Source organism: Buceros rhinoceros, unplaced genomic scaffold, assembly GCF_000710305.1.
Source record: "Buceros rhinoceros silvestris isolate BGI_N320 unplaced genomic scaffold, ASM71030v1 scaffold6817, whole genome shotgun sequence".
Lineage (NCBI taxonomy): Eukaryota > Metazoa > Chordata > Aves > Bucerotiformes > Bucerotidae > Buceros > Buceros rhinoceros.
In genome coordinates this window covers 80,309-99,214 of record NW_010420350.1, presented here as the reverse complement: position 1 = coordinate 99,214, position 18,906 = coordinate 80,309, and the positions used below count along the sequence as shown (strand labels likewise).

Sequence of the window (18,906 nt, the reverse complement as noted above, 5' to 3'; positions counted from 1 at the left end):
TTTACTGCTGTAGTAGCACAGAGGGTTTGCACACACTTGTTTGTGCAAAGGACGATTGCACACACTTGTTTGTGCCAGTGGAGTGTAGTGAATGAGAGGAAGTCAAAAGTGAGCAAGTCAACATATTCTCAGCGTTTGGCTAGATTTAGTAAAACACTTCATTTCTAAATGGGAAGCTGCACCCTCACCTCCTTAGCGGTGTTGTGGAGGGTAAGCAGCTCCTCGTTTATTTGGATGTTGATGGTGAATAGTTCAGATACTCATCTGAAGTAATGTCTTAAGGAAAAGCACGGCATTTTCATGACTTAGAGTTACAAAAACTTAATATTGAAAGAGAAATATTTTCCATTTTTTTTCTTAACTTTATCCATGTGACATAGATCTCTGTGATCATTTTTACCAAGTGGTTTTTCAGTCCGTCCTTTGCTGCGTTTTGATGCACTTTGTATTGTTGAGATGAAGAAAATTACGAAGATGTTTCATAAAACAATAAAAGGGCTGGGCAACTAACTGCTGTTAAACTGAATTAAACTTTAAGCGTTTAGTGCCCATTTAATCTGAAGAACAGGTTTATGTGGAGGCTATAAACAAAATGGCACTCTTAAACACGCTGTTTCTCAAAATGTCTGTGCAACGATGTCCCCAAGGCTGCGTGACAGGAGGATACAGAGCAGACTGGTGTCTCTGCCTTCTGCCTTTTGGTTACTAGAGCCTCCTCTGAACAAGCTTGGAGCCGGGTTGCTGGGCTTTCTAAGGTGCCTAGTTTCAGAGGTAAACAAGGCTGTTGAAATGATGCTAGATTTTAAAGGCAAACAAGAATATTTTCCTTGGAGCAGTTGGGCAAATAAAAAGTCAGAATTTCTTAGGCCCTCAGGTGTTCTAATGGAGTTTCCAACCATGGAGTTGGAGAGTAAACCAAATGAAGTTTTATAAAAGGAACTGGAAGACCCCAAATAAAGGGCTTTGAACTGTCCGAAAAAGGAATAATTGTGCAGGCCCTGCAGCAGGTTTTCAAATGTCTGTTGACAATGATTCCTGCTATTTTTAACAACTAAAAGCTGTAGATAACACGAGAGTTTAGTGTCCTGTGCAAAATAATTTTGTATTGTTTGTCTAGTTCCCAGTGGTGAATTGTCTGACTTACACTGAGTCAAATTTGCTGACTTGTTGGCTCTTAATATGCCTCTTATGCAACGTCCATAGCAAAGCAAAGTCTGGGTGAAGGTGAATCACTGTTATTACAGTGGGGTCCTGAATTCATGAGCCAGCCCTCAAGACTGCAGAATCCAGGTCAGCGTTAGTTGAGCAACAAATTCCGGAGTCCAGCTCAAGGAAGAAACTACCTTCTGCAGTTGAAATGTAAATATGAGTCAATTGTCTTACTCCATAACTAGTGGACAGCCCAGTGCCCGTCAAGCTCTCCTGCATGGCAGCAGGCTGCATGCCAGGATCTCCCCTTGAGCAGGGACACCTCTCCAGGTTACTCTTCGAGGCTGAGAGATTCCTTCCTGCAGCTGATCCCCAGTGGGTGATTATTGGCATGTTAAACTGTGAAATTCTAGCTGAGTGATGTAGAGGATTGGTTGCGCATATGCAGTCCCTTAGACACAAGGCATTGAAAAAATCTGGGACCAAGTCTGGATCCAGCTGTACCTGGATTCCTCCTGAAAAGGAGTTTAGAACTCGAGGGGGTCCTTCCTGAACCACTTGACTCCAGGGGAGGGTCTCCCTAGTGGTTTTGTCTGACCCTGTCCTCTCTGCAGTAAATACTCAGGTGTTCCTTCCCATCAAATCTTGTTCAACCAGTGTTGCGTTTATTATCAAACTTTGTAAAATCGCTGTTTTTTATCAGTATTGCTGCTGCCCTCTTATGAGGGAATTATGTCACTCCAGCTGCAACAGTATGTCGAGAGGTAGTGTAAAACTGAGCTGAGGCATGTCCTTCAGAAGATTGACTGACTCCATATGCACCCATACCACACAGATAAAATTACCTATACAACATCTTGTCCTTCCTAAGGCAACACTTGATAGCAGCATGGTTCCCGTGATCCTCTTGAGTGTCCAAAGATGACCATCCGAAGCCTGGAGCAGAACGGGGCCATATGAAACAGTTGTGTTCCTCTGTCTCACCAAATCATTCCTGTTTTGAAAACTGGGGGGAGCTGCAGTTACTTGGACCCATAAGGGTGCTGCTCTTCACAGTTTGTTCCTGTTGTGCAGGTCTATGGGTGCTAATGGCTGTAAGAAGAACTGGGTAGAGGACCTTGGGTCTCTAGAGAGAGCACAGAGGAAAAATAGAGAAGCACCTACATGGAGACTTCTTAAGAGATCTGAATGTGGGATGAAGGTCTTCTCCTTATGGTGTTTAGTACAAGGTCAGCAGTGAGTCATTACTGTTTATGAGCTGTGAAGAGGTGAGGTGCTGATGACCATATAAGAAAAAGCCGAGGCTGCAAATGATGCAGGAAATTTTGTGCGTGGTTGACTTCATCCAGGTACTTAGTGCAATGAGGAGTGAAAACAAAGTGGTATGATTGTAAGTCCGGTGTAATATGTCTGTAAACCATGAACAGTCTTTCTCCCAGAGCCCACCGTGTAGTTTTGATAACGTACTTGAACTGCATGCTTCAAAGCTTTGGAAAGGTTTGGGGTTTACAAAGAACAGAAGTTATTTTTGTAAAACAAGCATCCCAAAAGGCCAGGAACATTCATGATTTTTGCTCTTAAGTGCGAATGGAGGGCCTGGCCCTATGGGGTACTAAGATCTCTTAGTTTCTACTGACATGAAAAATTTTGTTTACCATCATTCAGTTTCAAGTTCAGCTGTTTCCAAGAACTCGTGAGTGTTTTGTTTCAACTGTTCAATTTTCTTTCTTCTCTTAAGGCTGGAAAAAGATACTTTAGAGCGAGCAATTCAAGGACCTCAATTTCTTTAGGTTGTGGAGAAAAATTTACAAGCTCTTTGCTTAATGTGTGCAACTATCTTCATGGAGAACAAAGAAAACTGATGGACTCTTAATTAAAGCACTGAGAAATTTCTTTCTAAATAGGGCTACAAACTACTGAAGCTGCTTGTGGCACTGGTGGATGGGTTGAAGTTTCCAGTACTGTGGAACATCTAGAAGACATGGAAGTTACTGGCCTGAATAAAGGAGTACTCAGACAAAATTGTATTTGGAATCTGAATTAAATAGTGTAAGGTAAGGTGGCTTTTTGCCTTTAATCTCTGAGAAGATGTGAGTTATGCTATTTAGGGGTCTGGCATTCTTGCTGGTCTTCCTTCTTTCCATTCTTTTCTTCTGCTCTGGAGGTGAGGGATAACTGACTCTAGCATACAGGAGTTTCTTTACAAACTGGTCTTCTGCTTGACATTGTAAAATAAGTTGAAGCTGGAGGTGCTGATTTCTGTTAGGGTTACAGGGTGAAGAGATAAAGTTTCGTAGTAGCCTCAGTGATCTGATTTTAACACCCTACTCTAAGTGTGTCAGGGCCCTTACTATATTTGCTGTCCTTCAGATAAAATCAAGTTGATCTAAACAAACAACTTAAATACCAATAAATGGCTGTGTGTCTGGGCTACTGAACTGAGCGCTGTGCATCCCTCTAGAGTGAACCAGGCCGTTACGATCACCAGAGTTAGCCCTCTAGATTGAACCAGTGAACCAGTTCCTAGCGTAAGTTTTGATATCCGTTTGTAGGCTTCTAAATGAGGGTGAATTCCAACCTTGCTGTCTGCTCTAGGGAGCTCAGATGACTGAGTTTTGCGGTAATAAAGACCATCTCCAGAATATGCTTAATCTCCTTCTGACGTAATTCTTTCTGCCTTTTTTTATCACATGCTCTCGGTGGGGCATTGGTGATTAGCCTAACCTAGGTGCTGAACAATAGACAACTACTAAACACTGTGTAAACAAAGTTTCTAAAAATGAGAACCCTAGAGATCATACTGGTTGACTGTAACTTGTGTCTTATGTGTATCAGCTGGAGTTGTGGTCATGTTAATTCTGCTATTTATTGCTTTAAAAAGAATAAGGTTAGAGTAAACCAGAAATTCAATCGGGAAGTGAAAAATAAGACTTGAAAAGGAGGAGTTCTCTTCCTCACATTCTTTGTCCTTATGTGATTTCTGCTGCTGGTGGTTTATGTGGTTATTTGTGTTTCTGCAAAGCAAGGAACCAGTGTTACCAGCTGGTTCACAGAGGTATGGATATGTCCTGGGTTTGGCTAGGAGAGGGTACAGGCAATGGTAAGTGACACAGCTTGAATTAAGAGCTAACTGCAGAAAGTATTGCCGTTACTAACTACCACATTAATTCAACACCTTCCAGATTTGGGAACAGAGGAATTTAGGGAATGGATGAAATTGGTGATCTCTTTGTTTTTTATAACCTTCCATTCCTGTGGCTGTGGGGCTGGGGCTGTTACTCAGGGGGCTTCAATTTTCCCGTGGAGAAGAGAGTGCAAAGTGGTGCCAAGACCTTTTCCTGCTCTCCTGCCTCATAAACCTCATTCCTTTCACTCCTCTGCAGGAGAGGAGTCCCGTTTCACTGGTCACAGGTGCCCACAGCTGCGCTGCCCTGATCCTTTGCTGGAGTGGAGTGGTTTTGGCTGGGGAATAGAGGAGAGCAGGCCGGAACTGTAGTGACCCAGGTCACAATGTGGGCCCCTCAGTTTTGATCCCATTTGTTACCACATAATGTTGAATTGTGGCATGAAAATTACGCCTGTGTCCACTGAAGATGAAATGTGAGGGTTGTAAACCAGTGGCGGGTTCATATAATGAGATTTGACATGCACCTGATTTTCACCTGGATAGATTCTTCAGTGTGGTCAAATTTACTCTGTCACTGCCACAGGAGTGAAGTCTGCATCCTGACTGGAGCTGAATGGTGCTTTTCTTTGCACTTGGAGGAGGGCAGAGGAAGGGAGAACTTAGTTAACTTACATTTCTGACTAATGAAATCCATGCCAACTGTATTTATTTATTTTAAAATAATACCCATACATTATTTTCTTATTTTACCTGTGATATTTTATAGCCTCCAGCAGGTGCTGCTGCATCCTGCTAATATCTCCTTCATGAAGGGAAAAAAAAAAAAAAAAATCAGTCATTTGATTTAATACTGTGCAGCTGGACTTTACTCTTCGTTTTGCACTATGAATGTGTCTGTGTTCTGTTTTCCTCCTCAAGTTATTTGCCAGCAGAATGACTAAAGGGGGAATTTTTATGATCCCAGCATATTTAATCCTGCAAGCACTCCTTGTAAGAAGAGGTTGAAGATCAGCAGGAGTTGCTTATCAAGGCCGTGCTCAGAGCCAGTCAAATAGATGCAGGTAGAAATAAATTTGTGTTTCTACAAAACGTGAAGAAATGCAAATATTTTCTTAAAAGTAAAAAATATTTTAAAAATTAAAGATATAAAACTTTCTAGTTGGCTCATTGGTTTTCCCACATTTCTTGAGCTTTAGTAATTTAAGCTCATGGTTTTAAATCCATCTTCTCGTTAGCCTAATAGCTGATCTTGAGTGACAGATGTTTGCAGTACAGATTACACAGTACACGTTCCAGATTCTCTTCTTTAGGATTTCCACATGAAGAGCTGTGGCTGAGTTACATACAGAAAATGTAAAGAAGAGATGTGCTTGCTTCCGTCTGCTGAGGAACCACTTGAGCCAGGCAGGAATTGTGTGGGCAGTAATAGTTGAAATTAGGCCTTGATATGGGTTAAAAATCCTGAAAGGCCTGGAGTTGCATCAGGAGAGAAATGCACTCTGGAGTTAAATCTCACTGATACCTGATACTTAACCTGTGTCTTTGTCCTGTGTGGCTGGTTCCATGTGGGGAATTAAAATTCTCTTGTAGTGTTTTTCCTTGCTGTGATTCCACTTGGTTGTGACTATGATTTTGGCACTTTTGGGGTTATGTAGGAGATGTAGAAGGTGAATCCAAGTTTAATAAGCTTAAGTATTGGTTTGCTTTTCATATTTAACTTTATTAGTAGTCTAAAACGTTCAATATGAGAAAGTGACAGTAAACTGCAATCATACATCAGAGGCCGGCAGCTATGGGTTAAAAATCCTGAAAGGCCTGGAGTTGCATCAGGAGAGAAATGCACTCTGGAGTTAAATCTCACTGATACCTGATACTTAACCTGTGTCTTTGTCCTGTGTGGCTGGTTCCATGTGGGGAATTAAAATTCTCTTGTAGTGTTTTTCCTTGCTGTGATTCCACTTGGTTGTGACTATGATTTTGGCACTTTTGGGGTTATGTAGGAGATGTAGAAGGTGAATCCAAGTTTAATAAGCTTAAGTATTGGTTTGCTTTTCATATTTAACTTTATTAGTAGTCTAAAACGTTCAATATGAGAAAGTGACAGTAAACTGCAATCATACATCAGAGGCCGGCAGCACCTGCTACTCTACCATGTAAAATGGCATGTTCCCCTGCTCATTCTGTTTGGAGGTGGCTGGAATTACAATCTTTCTCTCTAACCTCTCTTCCATGTTTCTTTTAGAAATCCAGCCTGGCTGTGGCAGTTACCTCTCACGAAGTTACAAGGATGGGTCAGGAGGAAAAAACCCTGGTATTGTTCCTTTCAGCTCAAACCCTAAAGATGAAATATAATTAGTTTCTAAGAATTCTCATCATAATCTACATAATCCAGACACAGTAAACATGTAGATAAAAAGTCTTTAGTCAGTCAGGTCTGAAGTTCTCATAACCTTGATAAATTCAGATTTGGATCTTCAATGAGTTTCAGCCCCGATGATTTCAGATGTTCTGGAGTCTGTGTCTGTCTTTAAGAGGGCAGTTTGGTTTGTGCTAAAGCTGGAAGTATTCATCTGCTTTCAGTTGTGTGGAGTTTTGTGTGTCTCCCCAACCTTTAGAAAACAGGAGCTGTATCAACAAGGTGGCTGATGAGATTGCTAACTTCAAGGGGCATTAACCCAACTTTGGCAACTTGCGTCTATGTCATATGACATGGAGATACATAACCTCAGTGTGACTACAAGTAGTTGACATATTAAGTATACGTAACAGAATTTAATGCTTGTTCGGTGCTTTCTTTTCTAGATTCCAGGGAAGCTGACAAGACGTTTTACAGTTTTGGCCCTAGTTCACAGATGAGAGGATGAAGTCGCTGAATGTGCAGTGGTTCAAGGTCCTAAAGTGAACCAGTGGCAAAACTGGAAAGAGTTCAGGTTTGATGACTTTTTCTCATGGATGTACCACTTTATAATTTTTTTTATTTGTAGTTTTTTATAAGTGATCATCATTTTGTTGATGATATTGTAAGTGATCCCTGAAACATTGCAGATGATTGCTAGTATTGTTGAAACAGTTTTGCCTTGCTTTTCCTTGAAGCTAGGTTTTGTGTGCTGGAAATATGAGTGAATGGGAGAAGTCTACAATTCTACCTCTTTATAGAAAATGTACTTAAGATTTCCAGTAACACTGTTTTTTACTTCCTGTGAGAGAATACGTATTTTTTACCATAGCTTTCTGGTACTGATAGGTGCTTCCTTGGCTGGGCTGTGTCTCAGAGAACAACAGCTCCTTGTGATTACAGCTCCTAAAATAGTTACCAGCAGTCAGATCAACAAAGGGGTTAAAAGTGCGAGAGCCCTATCTCTTACCTCAGTGGAAGTGTAGTTGTTGATTTAAAGCTCTCAGTAAATGATTATTGGAGACCTGCCATGTGTAGCAGAGCATTCAGAAAGCATACCACAGACTCTGCTCCCTCCTGAAGACTGTTTGTCTCTCAACATCTCACTTCAATTGCAGTCTTTTAAGGCACCAGAAGGCAGGAAAAACTCACCAGCCAGCAGTCATGGAAGAGCCGGTCTTTACCAATGTTTATCAAAATGTTGACACCACCAATATCTGTGAGATTCTAGACTCTAAGGAAGTCAAAGGAGGTAATCTTTATGATCATGTCCATGAAGATCCAGCATCTCCTTCTCCCACGACCACTATCCCAGAGAGCATGGATAGTAGTCAAGAGAGCTCAGAAGATAGCTGTAGTAATTCTGTGGCCTCTCAGCATGGGGCTGATGGAGAGGATGGTTCTTCTTCATCTCATGGTGCCGAAGAAGACCACCCATGCCAGGAGATGGATCTTATGAGCCCAACTTTGGAAGATAAACGTGTAGAAGGCATGATGCTTGCGAGAAACATCCATATTCCTCCGGATTTCCAGTTGCGTCAGAGCCAGAGCACTTCCAAGTCTACAGCTTCCCTCAAGTTCCCCCTTAACAATAACCTCGGAGAAACTGACAACTTTCAGGAAGACTGTGAGATTTTCATATTTGTAAAGGTAAGACCTTGGGTGCTGCTAAGAACACATTAGTTTTAAACCCCAAACCAATGTATGTGTGCTCCAAATCGGTAAAATACAGCTCCCTGCTGCTTTGTTCCCAACTCTGCTGCCGTGTTCTGCAGGAGACAATACAGTCCCTTACCTCATACATCTTAAGGTGCAGAAAGAGAAGACTGGTGTGGAGATGCCTGGGATTTCTTCACTTCAAGTAGAATTATGAGTATGGCAAAAGTATTCTGATTGTTGCTGCAATTCATTTATTCTGTGAAATCTCCCTGCTGTTACAGCTAGACTAGCTACTACTTGAACTGGGTTTGTTAAGCTGGTTTAGCTATCTCTGCATTTTACTATCTAGTAGCTCAAAAGTGATAGTTATTAATGCTAGGAAGAAAACTAAATATATAGTTTAAATAATAGCAATAAAATTTCCACAAATGCTCATCCCTGAAAGAGGTCTTTCTGTTATTTCTTTCAGTATTTAGATTTATGTATTTCTCTGAGTAGTTAATGTATTTCTGTGACAATTTTAACATGTATTTTTCATTAATTTTGGGTTAAGTATAAATTACTGAGGGAACTTTCACACTTTCTCTAACCTTGTATTATTTAACTTCCTAAACCATAAATACGTGTGTTCTTAAATAAACACTATACTTTCCTTCCTTAAAGTTCAGGCTTCCATTCTCAATATTTATTAGTCTGTACCTCAGACCTGACAGTTCCTCCTTTTTAACTACGTAAGAGATAAATTTCCAAGTTCTTGTTTCCCTTGAGCAGGGTCATACACCAAGAGTGTAACACTCTGTTATTTCAACAAAAGCCTTGTCAAGTTAGTCACTTTTCAACATAAATAGGATTATCGGAATCTATCCTTCAGTTCCACGGGTGCTTTGAAAGCAGGGTAAGATATTTTGTGCCCCATATAGTGAGAAGCGTTTTCAGCAGTGTCTGTATTTGGTTAATTTAGTTTATTTAAGCGAGAACATGCTACAATCTCTGCACTGGTGTGAGATGCTGATTACGTTGTATGAGCTCAAACAGCTTGGTAGACTCTCCTAATACTTCATTTAGTTTCTGTTGTAGATCTTGGATTTCTTGGGAAACAGTTAGTTAAAAAGTTATCCTACATTTACTTGTAGGATAAAGGAGAGCATCTCCATAAAGTGTCAGCAGAATCTTGAGATTGTTTTGGATGCATTAAGAAAGTTAGGATTTAAATACTTAATTATGCCTTCCTAGGACAAAAAGTTGATGTTATTCCCCCTTCATGTCTCCCTTCTCTATGTGACAATTGTTTGTGATTTCTTGTGTAATTTTTGCATAAAGATAGAACGTTTAAATTATTAAATTAAAACCAACCAACCAACCCAGAAATGGCTAAGACAAACCATAGAACTTCAGCCATTTCTCTTGAATTGCAATGTAACTGCAGCTACTCTTGTAAAATGGTGTGTAACCTTCGGGAGAAGGGAGCATCTGTGGATTGCTGGGTTATGAATGGTACTGGGTCCATGTGTACTGCCACAAGGGGTGTTTGATACTGATTTCTGTAGAAGTGGTGTGTGAGAGCCATGTGTGAGGGTTCTTGGCCTTTTCGTTGTCTTCATACCACTTACACTGTATGACTCTGAAGCAGCAGCTGTCCTATTTCTGTGACTGGATCGTGGATGTTCATAAAAATGTGTTAATAATATGGATGAAGGTCTGTGGTGGTTCTAGTTCCTATCTCTGCTTGTAGTCCTGTGTACGTGTTTTAAAAGTTGCAGCAATTGAGTACATTTTGTTTGTTAGCAACTTCATGGTGTTAGCAACGTGAATGTTGTACTTTGGCTTTAAAACCCTCTCTCTATTCCTAATTCTTTCATGTTCCTCTTGTTTCAAAATAATGGTGTCTTCTCTTTCTGTGCATGAAGAAAGAAAATGTGTGCAGATGCTCCCGTTCAAGCAGAGGTGATGGGGTTATTCTGAATTTCTGACAAGTAAGAAGAGGGGCATTATGAAAAGAACTGTCTTGGAGAAGGATTGAGGAAGTCCTTTCCCTTGTTTTTGTCGTGCGGTGTAGCTGAGTATCTCATAAAGGGGCTTATCAGCCAGCCTGGGAAAAGCACAAACTTTGGACTCAATTCACTTGCCAAAATGTAAGTCTCTGGTGCCTTTGAGATGTCCTTGAGCCTCAAGACATCCCTGCTGAGCTGGAAAAGAAGGTATGAGGCTTTCAGGGGATCCACTTCCAGCAGGAGCTGGTGACCCGATGGGCAGGGCAGTGTTCGCGTGGTTGAGCTGAACTCTTATGACAGTGTTTTGTTCCTCGGGAAACTGATGACATTTCAGTTTCGGATTTTTGTGGTTGCTTTCTCTCTGTTATTGAGGTAATAAAGCACTAACTGCATGGAGTGCAGATCCAGCTTCGCTATCTTTAATTATCTAGATAGCAAAAGTCAGCCTATAAAATGGAAGGTCATAGAGTAATATATAACAAGAATTGTGAAATACCTGAGGGCTATCGCTTCTTGCACGTAGGAACCGAATCTCCCAGTTGTGTCAATGGCTGTCACTCGTAGATGGTTCCCTTCCCATACAGTCTCTAGTCCACCTGAGGCCAGTGTTGCACTGAAATTGGGTTCGTCTTCTAGATTTGCTCTTTTCTGCAGATGTTAACGGTGACAGCAGGACCTTTTGCTGCAGGACAAAAGTGGTAATGACAATTCTGCCACTATTTACTCCTTCCTTTGTGGCACTAATAAATCTCTGTGGGTTGCTGGAAACATGAATGTCAGACAGAGGTCGCTGCTGACTGAAAACCAGAGGAAGTGGGAGGATTCAGTGGTGTCTGACAGGCTAGCTGGTGCAGTGGCAGGGCACTGCCTAGGGTGGAAATTTAATTTCGTCAGGCTATTAAAAGTGCTGGTGCATTAGAAACATAGTTTCAGCCACGTTGGATAATTTTTTCTGTAGTTCCTTCTGTGCTGTTAGACACCAAGAAAATCTTTCACTGATTGTCAGTTCTTGGTAACTATGTCACTGCCAGTGGGCTATTTCAGAAAGTGCTATAAAGTAAAAAATTTTGGCTTTCATCAAGGAATTCCCTGTACCTTTAATAGCAGAATATAGCATGTACCAACATGGTGAATCCAGCATGTCCAGGCTTGTCACAGCCACCTTAATGGCCTTTCAATAACATCGCAGTTTCTTCAAACAAAAGCCTTTGACATTTGAACAGAAACCTTACTGGCATGCAGGCTGTGTTCCCGAGTGCAAGGACAGCTTGACTTCATTGTAGCTGCTGCTCAGAGGTCCAGCCTTTTCACTTGTACGCTGGGTTTCCCTGTTAGCACTGTTTTTGTTCTGAAGGCTGAGTGAGGTTCTTACAGAATTTTAATTTTGTGTTTTCCTGAAGCTTGAGTTGCTACTTAAAGACTAGTCCCACTATTTTCTTTACAGAAGAAAATTGTTGCCTTTCAGGTTTACTGATGACCTGAGACCGGCTACAGTTTATACACCCTCTCTGCACACATTTGTGCCCCAGGAGAACAGTTTCCGAAAGAAGGAGGTAATTCTTTACCCCAAGCAACAAGCACCCTGTGGTATGCAAACGATACACAAATTTAATACAGTGGTTTAACATCATGAACACGCATGGTGGATCACTGCACTGGCATAACAGAGTTATGGATGCTGGAAGGCACCTGAGGAGATCATGCTCAGAGCAGGATCACCTAGAGCAGGTTGCTCAGAGCCATGTCTGGTCAGGGTTTGAATATTTCCAAAGATGAAGAATCCACAGCTTCTCTGTGCAACTATTCCAGCGTCCCTCCTGCACAGTAAAAATGTTTTCCTGTGTTTAAACGGAATTCTGTTTATCTCAGTTTGTGCCCTTTGCCTCCCATCCTTTCACTGGCTACCAGTGCTTACATTTAAGAATGTTGTTCTAAGAAAGATACTGCTTTTAACTCCCCTGGACATCAGAACTTAAACTTTTATCTGTTTCCATTGGGATTATTTCATCCTTCAGTAAAATGCTTATAAGACAGTGGCCGGGAAAGGAGGAATGCATCTGGTTTTCCTGCAAGAGGCTTCCTGTTCCCTTGTTTCCGAGTCAGGAAGGTCTGAGGGCTCTAACTTGGTGGCACGACCCTGTGTTACTGACTCATGAAGTTGAGCCGAACTTTTACGACTGACAGGCCACATTCTTATGGGGGCAGTGAGATTAATCACTTGTATCACTGCAAAAATCATGCTCCTTCCCCTTGAGCTGCCTTTTCTGTTGTTTTTTCTCAAAGTTTTGTTTAAAAATGAGTGTTAATGGTTTAGAACATGAAGTTACAGGACAGAGCTGTTTTTTAGCACGTGTTATTTGAAAAGAGCAGAACAAAATCGTAATGTAACCACGTGGATGCCCAATCTGAAGTTAGTGGCTGTGCTTGTGCTTTGCTGAGCAGAACTGAGCATTTTGTAGAAGCAGATGCAAAGTAAAAGAGGACCTGAGACAGATGAGCATTTGTCACTTTCAGTAGGAAGTGCTGCAGGGGGTTTCAAATGAAAGGTTGGATAATCTCAATTTTTCAACCACTTATTTCTTCTACACTCATAGTCCACAGCATAAAACATCTGTACGTGCAGTTTTGGGCTGGTAGATATTTGTAAGCATAACTGGGTGTCTAAATACCTTTTAGCAATGCAAGCCAAATGGTCTTTTAATTGGCTCCAATACAGCACCTAAGGCTGATGTTAAACCATATCTTTTCCACTGAGATTTGCAGGTAGTAAAACGAGTTCTGGCTGAAGCCAGGTGGCAGGTGTAACTCTTTATATATAAATAAAATTAAAGTAACTTGGCTTTTTATGACATTTTAGCTTTTTAAAAAAAAAATTAATGGAAGTAAGCAAATATTATTTTGGTCTTATGAATAAGCTTGGAAAAAGGTGAAATAATTCATAATACACCTTTTAAATAGTGTTAACTGAGCAAGCAACTTGAGCAAGGAAAAGATCCAAGAACTATTTTCAGAGTTCTCCAGTCATGACAGATTTACAGACCAAGACGCAACATGCTGAAGTTAACACAGGCACGGCAAGAAATGACTAATGGGGAGCCGTAGCCTAACATGATACCTTTTTTGATAATTTTAATGAAATTAATGGATGTTTTTCACTGCGAATAGTCTGACTTATGATAGTTTACAAATACAATTAAGTACAGAAATAGAAGTCAGAATATCTAGTGATAAGCTGTGTCCTCCTGCTCTCAGTCTTATCTAGACTATCCCTACCAGATGCTTCTTTCAAAACTTCCAGTGTTGCAGATTCAGCACTTAGGTTAATTAGTCTCTGTCAATGCTTCATTATTTTCCTGAGACTAATATTTTCCTTTATTAAAGTTCTGTTGCTCTGAATTATGCTCATTTTCATTTAAATAAATAAGTCTTTTGTGTACTAGAACATAGATACCAAATTTCATTCAGTCTTTGCATTCCTGGAGTAAACAAATTCAATTCCTTCAGCCTGCCTTCAGGCTTGAGTCATCATCTCCAAACTTTGAGTGGTTTGGTGTGTTGGTGGTGGGTTTTGCTTTTTTTTTAGTTTTTGCTTTTGGTTTTTTTGGTTTGGGAATTTTTAACCTTTTCCAGACTGTTTCCATTTAATTTGTACATTTCTTAAGCTCTGGTTTTTGGGTACAGGTAGTGTACTTAGCAATGCCAATAAAAATTACTACAGCAAGCGCCTCTAATTCATCATCTGTCCAACTATCTAGTCGAGACACTCTATCCACTATATTTTAGCATAACTGTGTTTCCTTTAAGATTTTGTTTTGCATTATAAAGTTCATCTTCAAGAAGAACACGCTGGAGCATGTCAGAGAAAGGCAACAAAGCTGGTGAAGGGTCTGGAGAGCAAGTCTTAGGAGGAGTGGCTGAGGGACCTGGGGTTGTTTAGCCTGGAGAAAAGGAGGCTCAGGGGAGACCTTATCACTCTCTACAACTACCTGATAAGAGGTTGTAGAGAAGTGGGGATTGGTCTCTTCTCCCAAGTAACAAGAGACCGGATGAGAGGAACTGGCATAAGTTGCACCAGGTGAGATCTGGGTTGAGTATCAGGAGAAACTTCTTTTACAGAGAGGGTTGAGAAATATTGGAACAGGCTGCCCAGGGAAGCGGTGGAGTCCCCACCCCTGGAAGTGTTTAACAGATGTGTGGATTTGGTGCTGAGGGACGTGGTTTAGAGACCCTGGCAGCGCAGGTAGGACTGCTGGATTCGATGATCTTAAAGGTCTGTTCCAACCAGATGATTCTATGATCTTCTAGCCCTGCTATTTTCCTAGTAAATGCTTCTGTGATGGTCTCACTCATTTCTTCCCTGCCTGTTTGCCAGCAGCTGTGACACAGTACTATGATGCAGTTTGCACCTGCCACTTGACTTCAAGAATGTTAGTTTTCTCTGAGTGACATGATCAGATTCTGATTTCCTGTCACTGGAAACAGCATGGTTTTGAAGTCAGGGATACTCTAACATAAACCCAGGCGCTTGCTGTGCTAAATTCAGAAAATAGAGATGCACCTGTAGTATCTCCGCACCTCCCTATGCAGGCACAACATGGCTTTAGGGCTTCCTCGTATGAGTCCCATCCTCTCCATGGATGGGAGAGTGGTAATCTCTTAAGTCTTAACATACAAACCTAGTGGCTCTGTAACCCTGACTTCTGAGGAGGGAATCTGTGTGGTGGAACTCTTCATAGCTTGATTTATGCTTATCTGAATTACTCTGTGTCCGTGTGTGAAAAGATTAGCGAATGGCAGTTCTGTTTCAGATAACGTCCAGCTCCCTGACTATCAGTCATGAACAGAACGTGAGCTTTAGCAGCGGGTCATAGCAGTCTGCTTAATCTTTTGGTCTTGCTTCTGGCCTCTGCTGAGTCTGTGCCTTGCTCGGGCACCTTTTCTGTCTCAGGAGAGGTCTGTGAATCAATTTTCAGCTGACGCTCCCGTAACACCTTCAGCGCCGGGCTCCAGCAGCGATTGTGGCTGGGTATAGCACAGTAGCGTAGCAACAGCTGCAGAATACGGACCCGTATTGTCTAGGAAATTGTTACTGCACAGTGATTGCAGCAATAGCAAATACAGTGTAAACATGAAGGTTGTACTGAGAGGAAATTAAAACAGGATTTATTTACTTGTTTCTTTTCCTTATATTTTCCTTCTGTGACTTGATCTTGCTGTTCTGAAAATAAGACTGTTATCCCAGCTTTGACTGTTCTTTTCTTTTGAAACAACTCAGCTCCTGCATTTTAGGAGAGGAAAATGTTTGGATTTGTGGAATGATTATTTCTTTGCTGTCCCTGAAAACTTACCTATGTAGCAGTGCTGTCACCTGTTAAATGTCTTCTGTCCAGTATAGAGGGATTTGTTTTATTTTTTGTTTTGCAGAAGTACCTAAAGAGCAGGTCTGCTGAGACTGATGTTGTACACGCACAAAATAATAGATAATCCCTGCAGAGCAACTAGTAATGGTATCTGTAAATTATTTTGGAATCTGCAAGAGGGAAGCTGCTTTTCTAGCCTGCTCTTTGTTTTCTTTAAATATCAAGGGTTGGATTTGGCCACCTGAGTTAGAGGTGTGTCTGTAAGCAAAGTTATTATCCCCATCTCTGCAGGATGTCCAGGCTCCTTTTGCAGCAAAAAGCTTTCTGAAATAGTGCACTGGGATGTCAGTTCCTGTGGCCCAGTGGAGGCAGCAGCTGTGCGGTGAGGTTAGACTCTGTATTCTCTAGACTCCATTCGTTGTACCAAGTAGGGGCCTAATTCAGTTTTCCAACCACAGGCATCCAGTGCTGTGTTGGATGCCTTAAGATTTCCCTCCTGGCCTCCAGCTGCCTCTACAGAAGGCCATGGGTCTCCCATAGATCCTTTCTCATATATGTTTACAGATTTCCTCAGCTGTCCTTCTCAGACACTGCTGGATATCTGGGTTTAGGAAATGGAATCAAGCCATAAACTTTCACTGCACACACTGGCAAGGTCACCTGAAGCTAAATGAACTGAATGCCACCAGTGGCAGTTTAAATACAAAGCCTGGGTGACTAGATTAGACTACAAGATAATTCTGATAATGGGTGTCTGGAAACAAACTCCAGACTGACATTTCCCCCCCTGCCCCCAAGCTATTCAATTTTTCTTTTTCTTTCAGTGTTCACACATAGCAACAGTTGAAGTGCAGCAAACATTGCAGTGTTGGACAGTTCAGCAGTTCACTGGACAGTCCAAATTAATCAGATAAAACCACCTAATATATCTTACCATCTTTCCAAAACAGAACCACCACTTCCTTTAACTTCAGTCAACCTTTATCCTTTTCTTAACAGCATCCCCCATATATGTTTCTTTCAACTATATTTTTTTTCTAGTTACTTTTTATTTTAGTCACCACAGTAGAAGAGAAAAACCAACTGAATTTACTAGGTTTGCGTTCCTAGGTACTAGTTCAAACAAAGCTCAAGATTTTAATTGTGGAAAGAAAATCTGCTTTGTTTCTTTGGGTCATCAGACCTTGTACTGGAGGAAATTTTTCCACTGTTCTCCGATTGTATTTACTGATCCATCAGAAATATTTCTGGTGTTCTCTCATACACGGTGAAAAGGAACGCCTGAATATTTTTCTGTATCAGTGGCAGTTGCTTAAATAATTACAACTGCTTAATGGCAAGTATTACAATCCTGTATAAAACTACCTTCTGTGAGGAAAAAAAATAGGAGGTGACTTGTCACTCTAAAATGAGTCATTGATTTGTTATCTGCAGGTGTGATTTTTAGATTTAGACCTCCAGATGTCCCTTTTCATGTAAATTAATTACACAATTATGGATGACTTTTTACTGTTGGTACAGCTCTGATCATGTTGTAAGATGTCAGTGACATGCATGAAGTTATAATGATACAATGAGGATTAGATGAGAAGTGAACTGGTTAGACCACAGGTCTGGTTTCCGTACAAGCAGTGTTTGAAACCAAGAATTTGATTCACAAGTTAATTGATTTTCTGTTTCAGCTTCCATGCAGTCACCTCAAAACAGTCTACAAGTGTTAATGAAGTAAAACTTGAGAACACATCTTCTGAGAGAAAAAGTCTTTTCCTGCTTATATGTTTATAAAAAATGAGACGCAGAAAGGAAATCTTTGCATACTCACCAAGATGAGGTTATTTGTGTTCCTGGTAATCTGAAAAATGTTTCGTGGGAGCTGGAGATGACCTTTTGGGACACGAAATAGAGTCCTTTTCTGTCACAGCCTCGTCATGTAATACATAATTGATAAACAGATCGAGGTCGATCTAAAAGCTAAGTGGCCATTATTACTCATCGTGAAAGTCTGTTTCAGAATGACACTGCTCTGATGATTCAACACCTTACTCTAATTTCAAGTGACATCTGTTCACGTGCAGCTCATACAGCCACTTCTTATGGACTTCTTATGCCAGCATGGTCCATTAACATTCATTGTTTCATTTAGTGCTTTTAAAAACCAGTTTAGACTTAGACATCCTCAGATGGTTTTGGGCCAATCCTTTTTGTCTCCATTTCTGACTGTCATCACAGTAATCCCCTTCTGCACATAATGCCTTTCCACAAAGGTGCCTTTTTTTTCACAGTTGCATCCTGTCTCAGGTTGCTTCCGCTTTTATGGTGAGACTAAACAAGCAGCAAAACAAATTTCTCTTAACAACCTCCTGTGATTCTTTAAGTAAACATTCTGTTTGAGGTGAGATGTCCTGATATAAACACCTTACAGGCAGTCAGAAAAAGCTTCATTAATTTCTTGGTGCCTTCCACAGTTTTTCACTTATCCTGACATTGATTTTCCTTCCAGCAACGATGATGTTTCTCTAATATCATTGTAAGGTTCCCTAGTCTGCCTGCAGGACATGATTCCTACTGTCCCACTGGCGTTAAGAGTGCTCACAGGTACCGGTCGCTTCAGAGAGCTTCCCTCTGGATTCTTCACTGACTTTGAGATGGGATTGTTCACTTGTTGGTGTTACTGCTCTTTGGGAAATCTTAGCAGCTGAAGCTCCACGCTGTGTGCCTGTAGCTTGAGGACTGGTTGAGAAACAAATGGAAGGAATGAAAGCTTTGCATCTGAATATATAGGTATCAATGTCTCTTTGACCCCTGCTCACGTGTATTTATACTCATTTAAAATGTATTTGATTAAAAATCTGGCCAGCAGAAGTGTTCTGTACTTGCCCCACATTTATACTTATATGCATCCGTATTTGTAATGCTGATACTTTGGTGGTCCCTCGTTGCAAGAGGGTCTCTGTAAACCAGAAATGGCATGTGACTGGTCAGTGAGGTGTCTGAGTAATATTGGCAAGTCCTCATTACATGGGAATACTGGGAGAAATAATTTGAACTTAGAAAGGGCCTTTTTAAAGAAATTAATTAGAAATTAATTTCATTAGAAATAATAAAATTAGAATGTTATTAATTAACATTAATAACAGTAGAAATTCTTCTTAATTTAAAATTTATTAGCTAGGAACTTTCCAGCTAAGTACTAGAAAAAATAATTCAGGAATCCTGAATTTCACA

General features: G+C 40.8%; 1 protein-coding gene across 1 annotated transcript in view; it reads left to right on the top strand.

The window, feature by feature from the left end:
* Positions 1–7,835: 7,835 nt before the first annotated feature.
* Positions 7,836–18,906, top strand: part of CLIC5 (chloride intracellular channel 5) — a 70,854-nt gene continuing 59,783 nt past the window's right edge. Inside the window, exon 1 of the mRNA XM_010139270.1 lies at positions 7,836–8,321. Coding sequence (XP_010137572.1) covers positions 7,836–8,321 — 486 coding nt within the window. The remainder of the gene's footprint in view (positions 8,322–18,906) is intronic.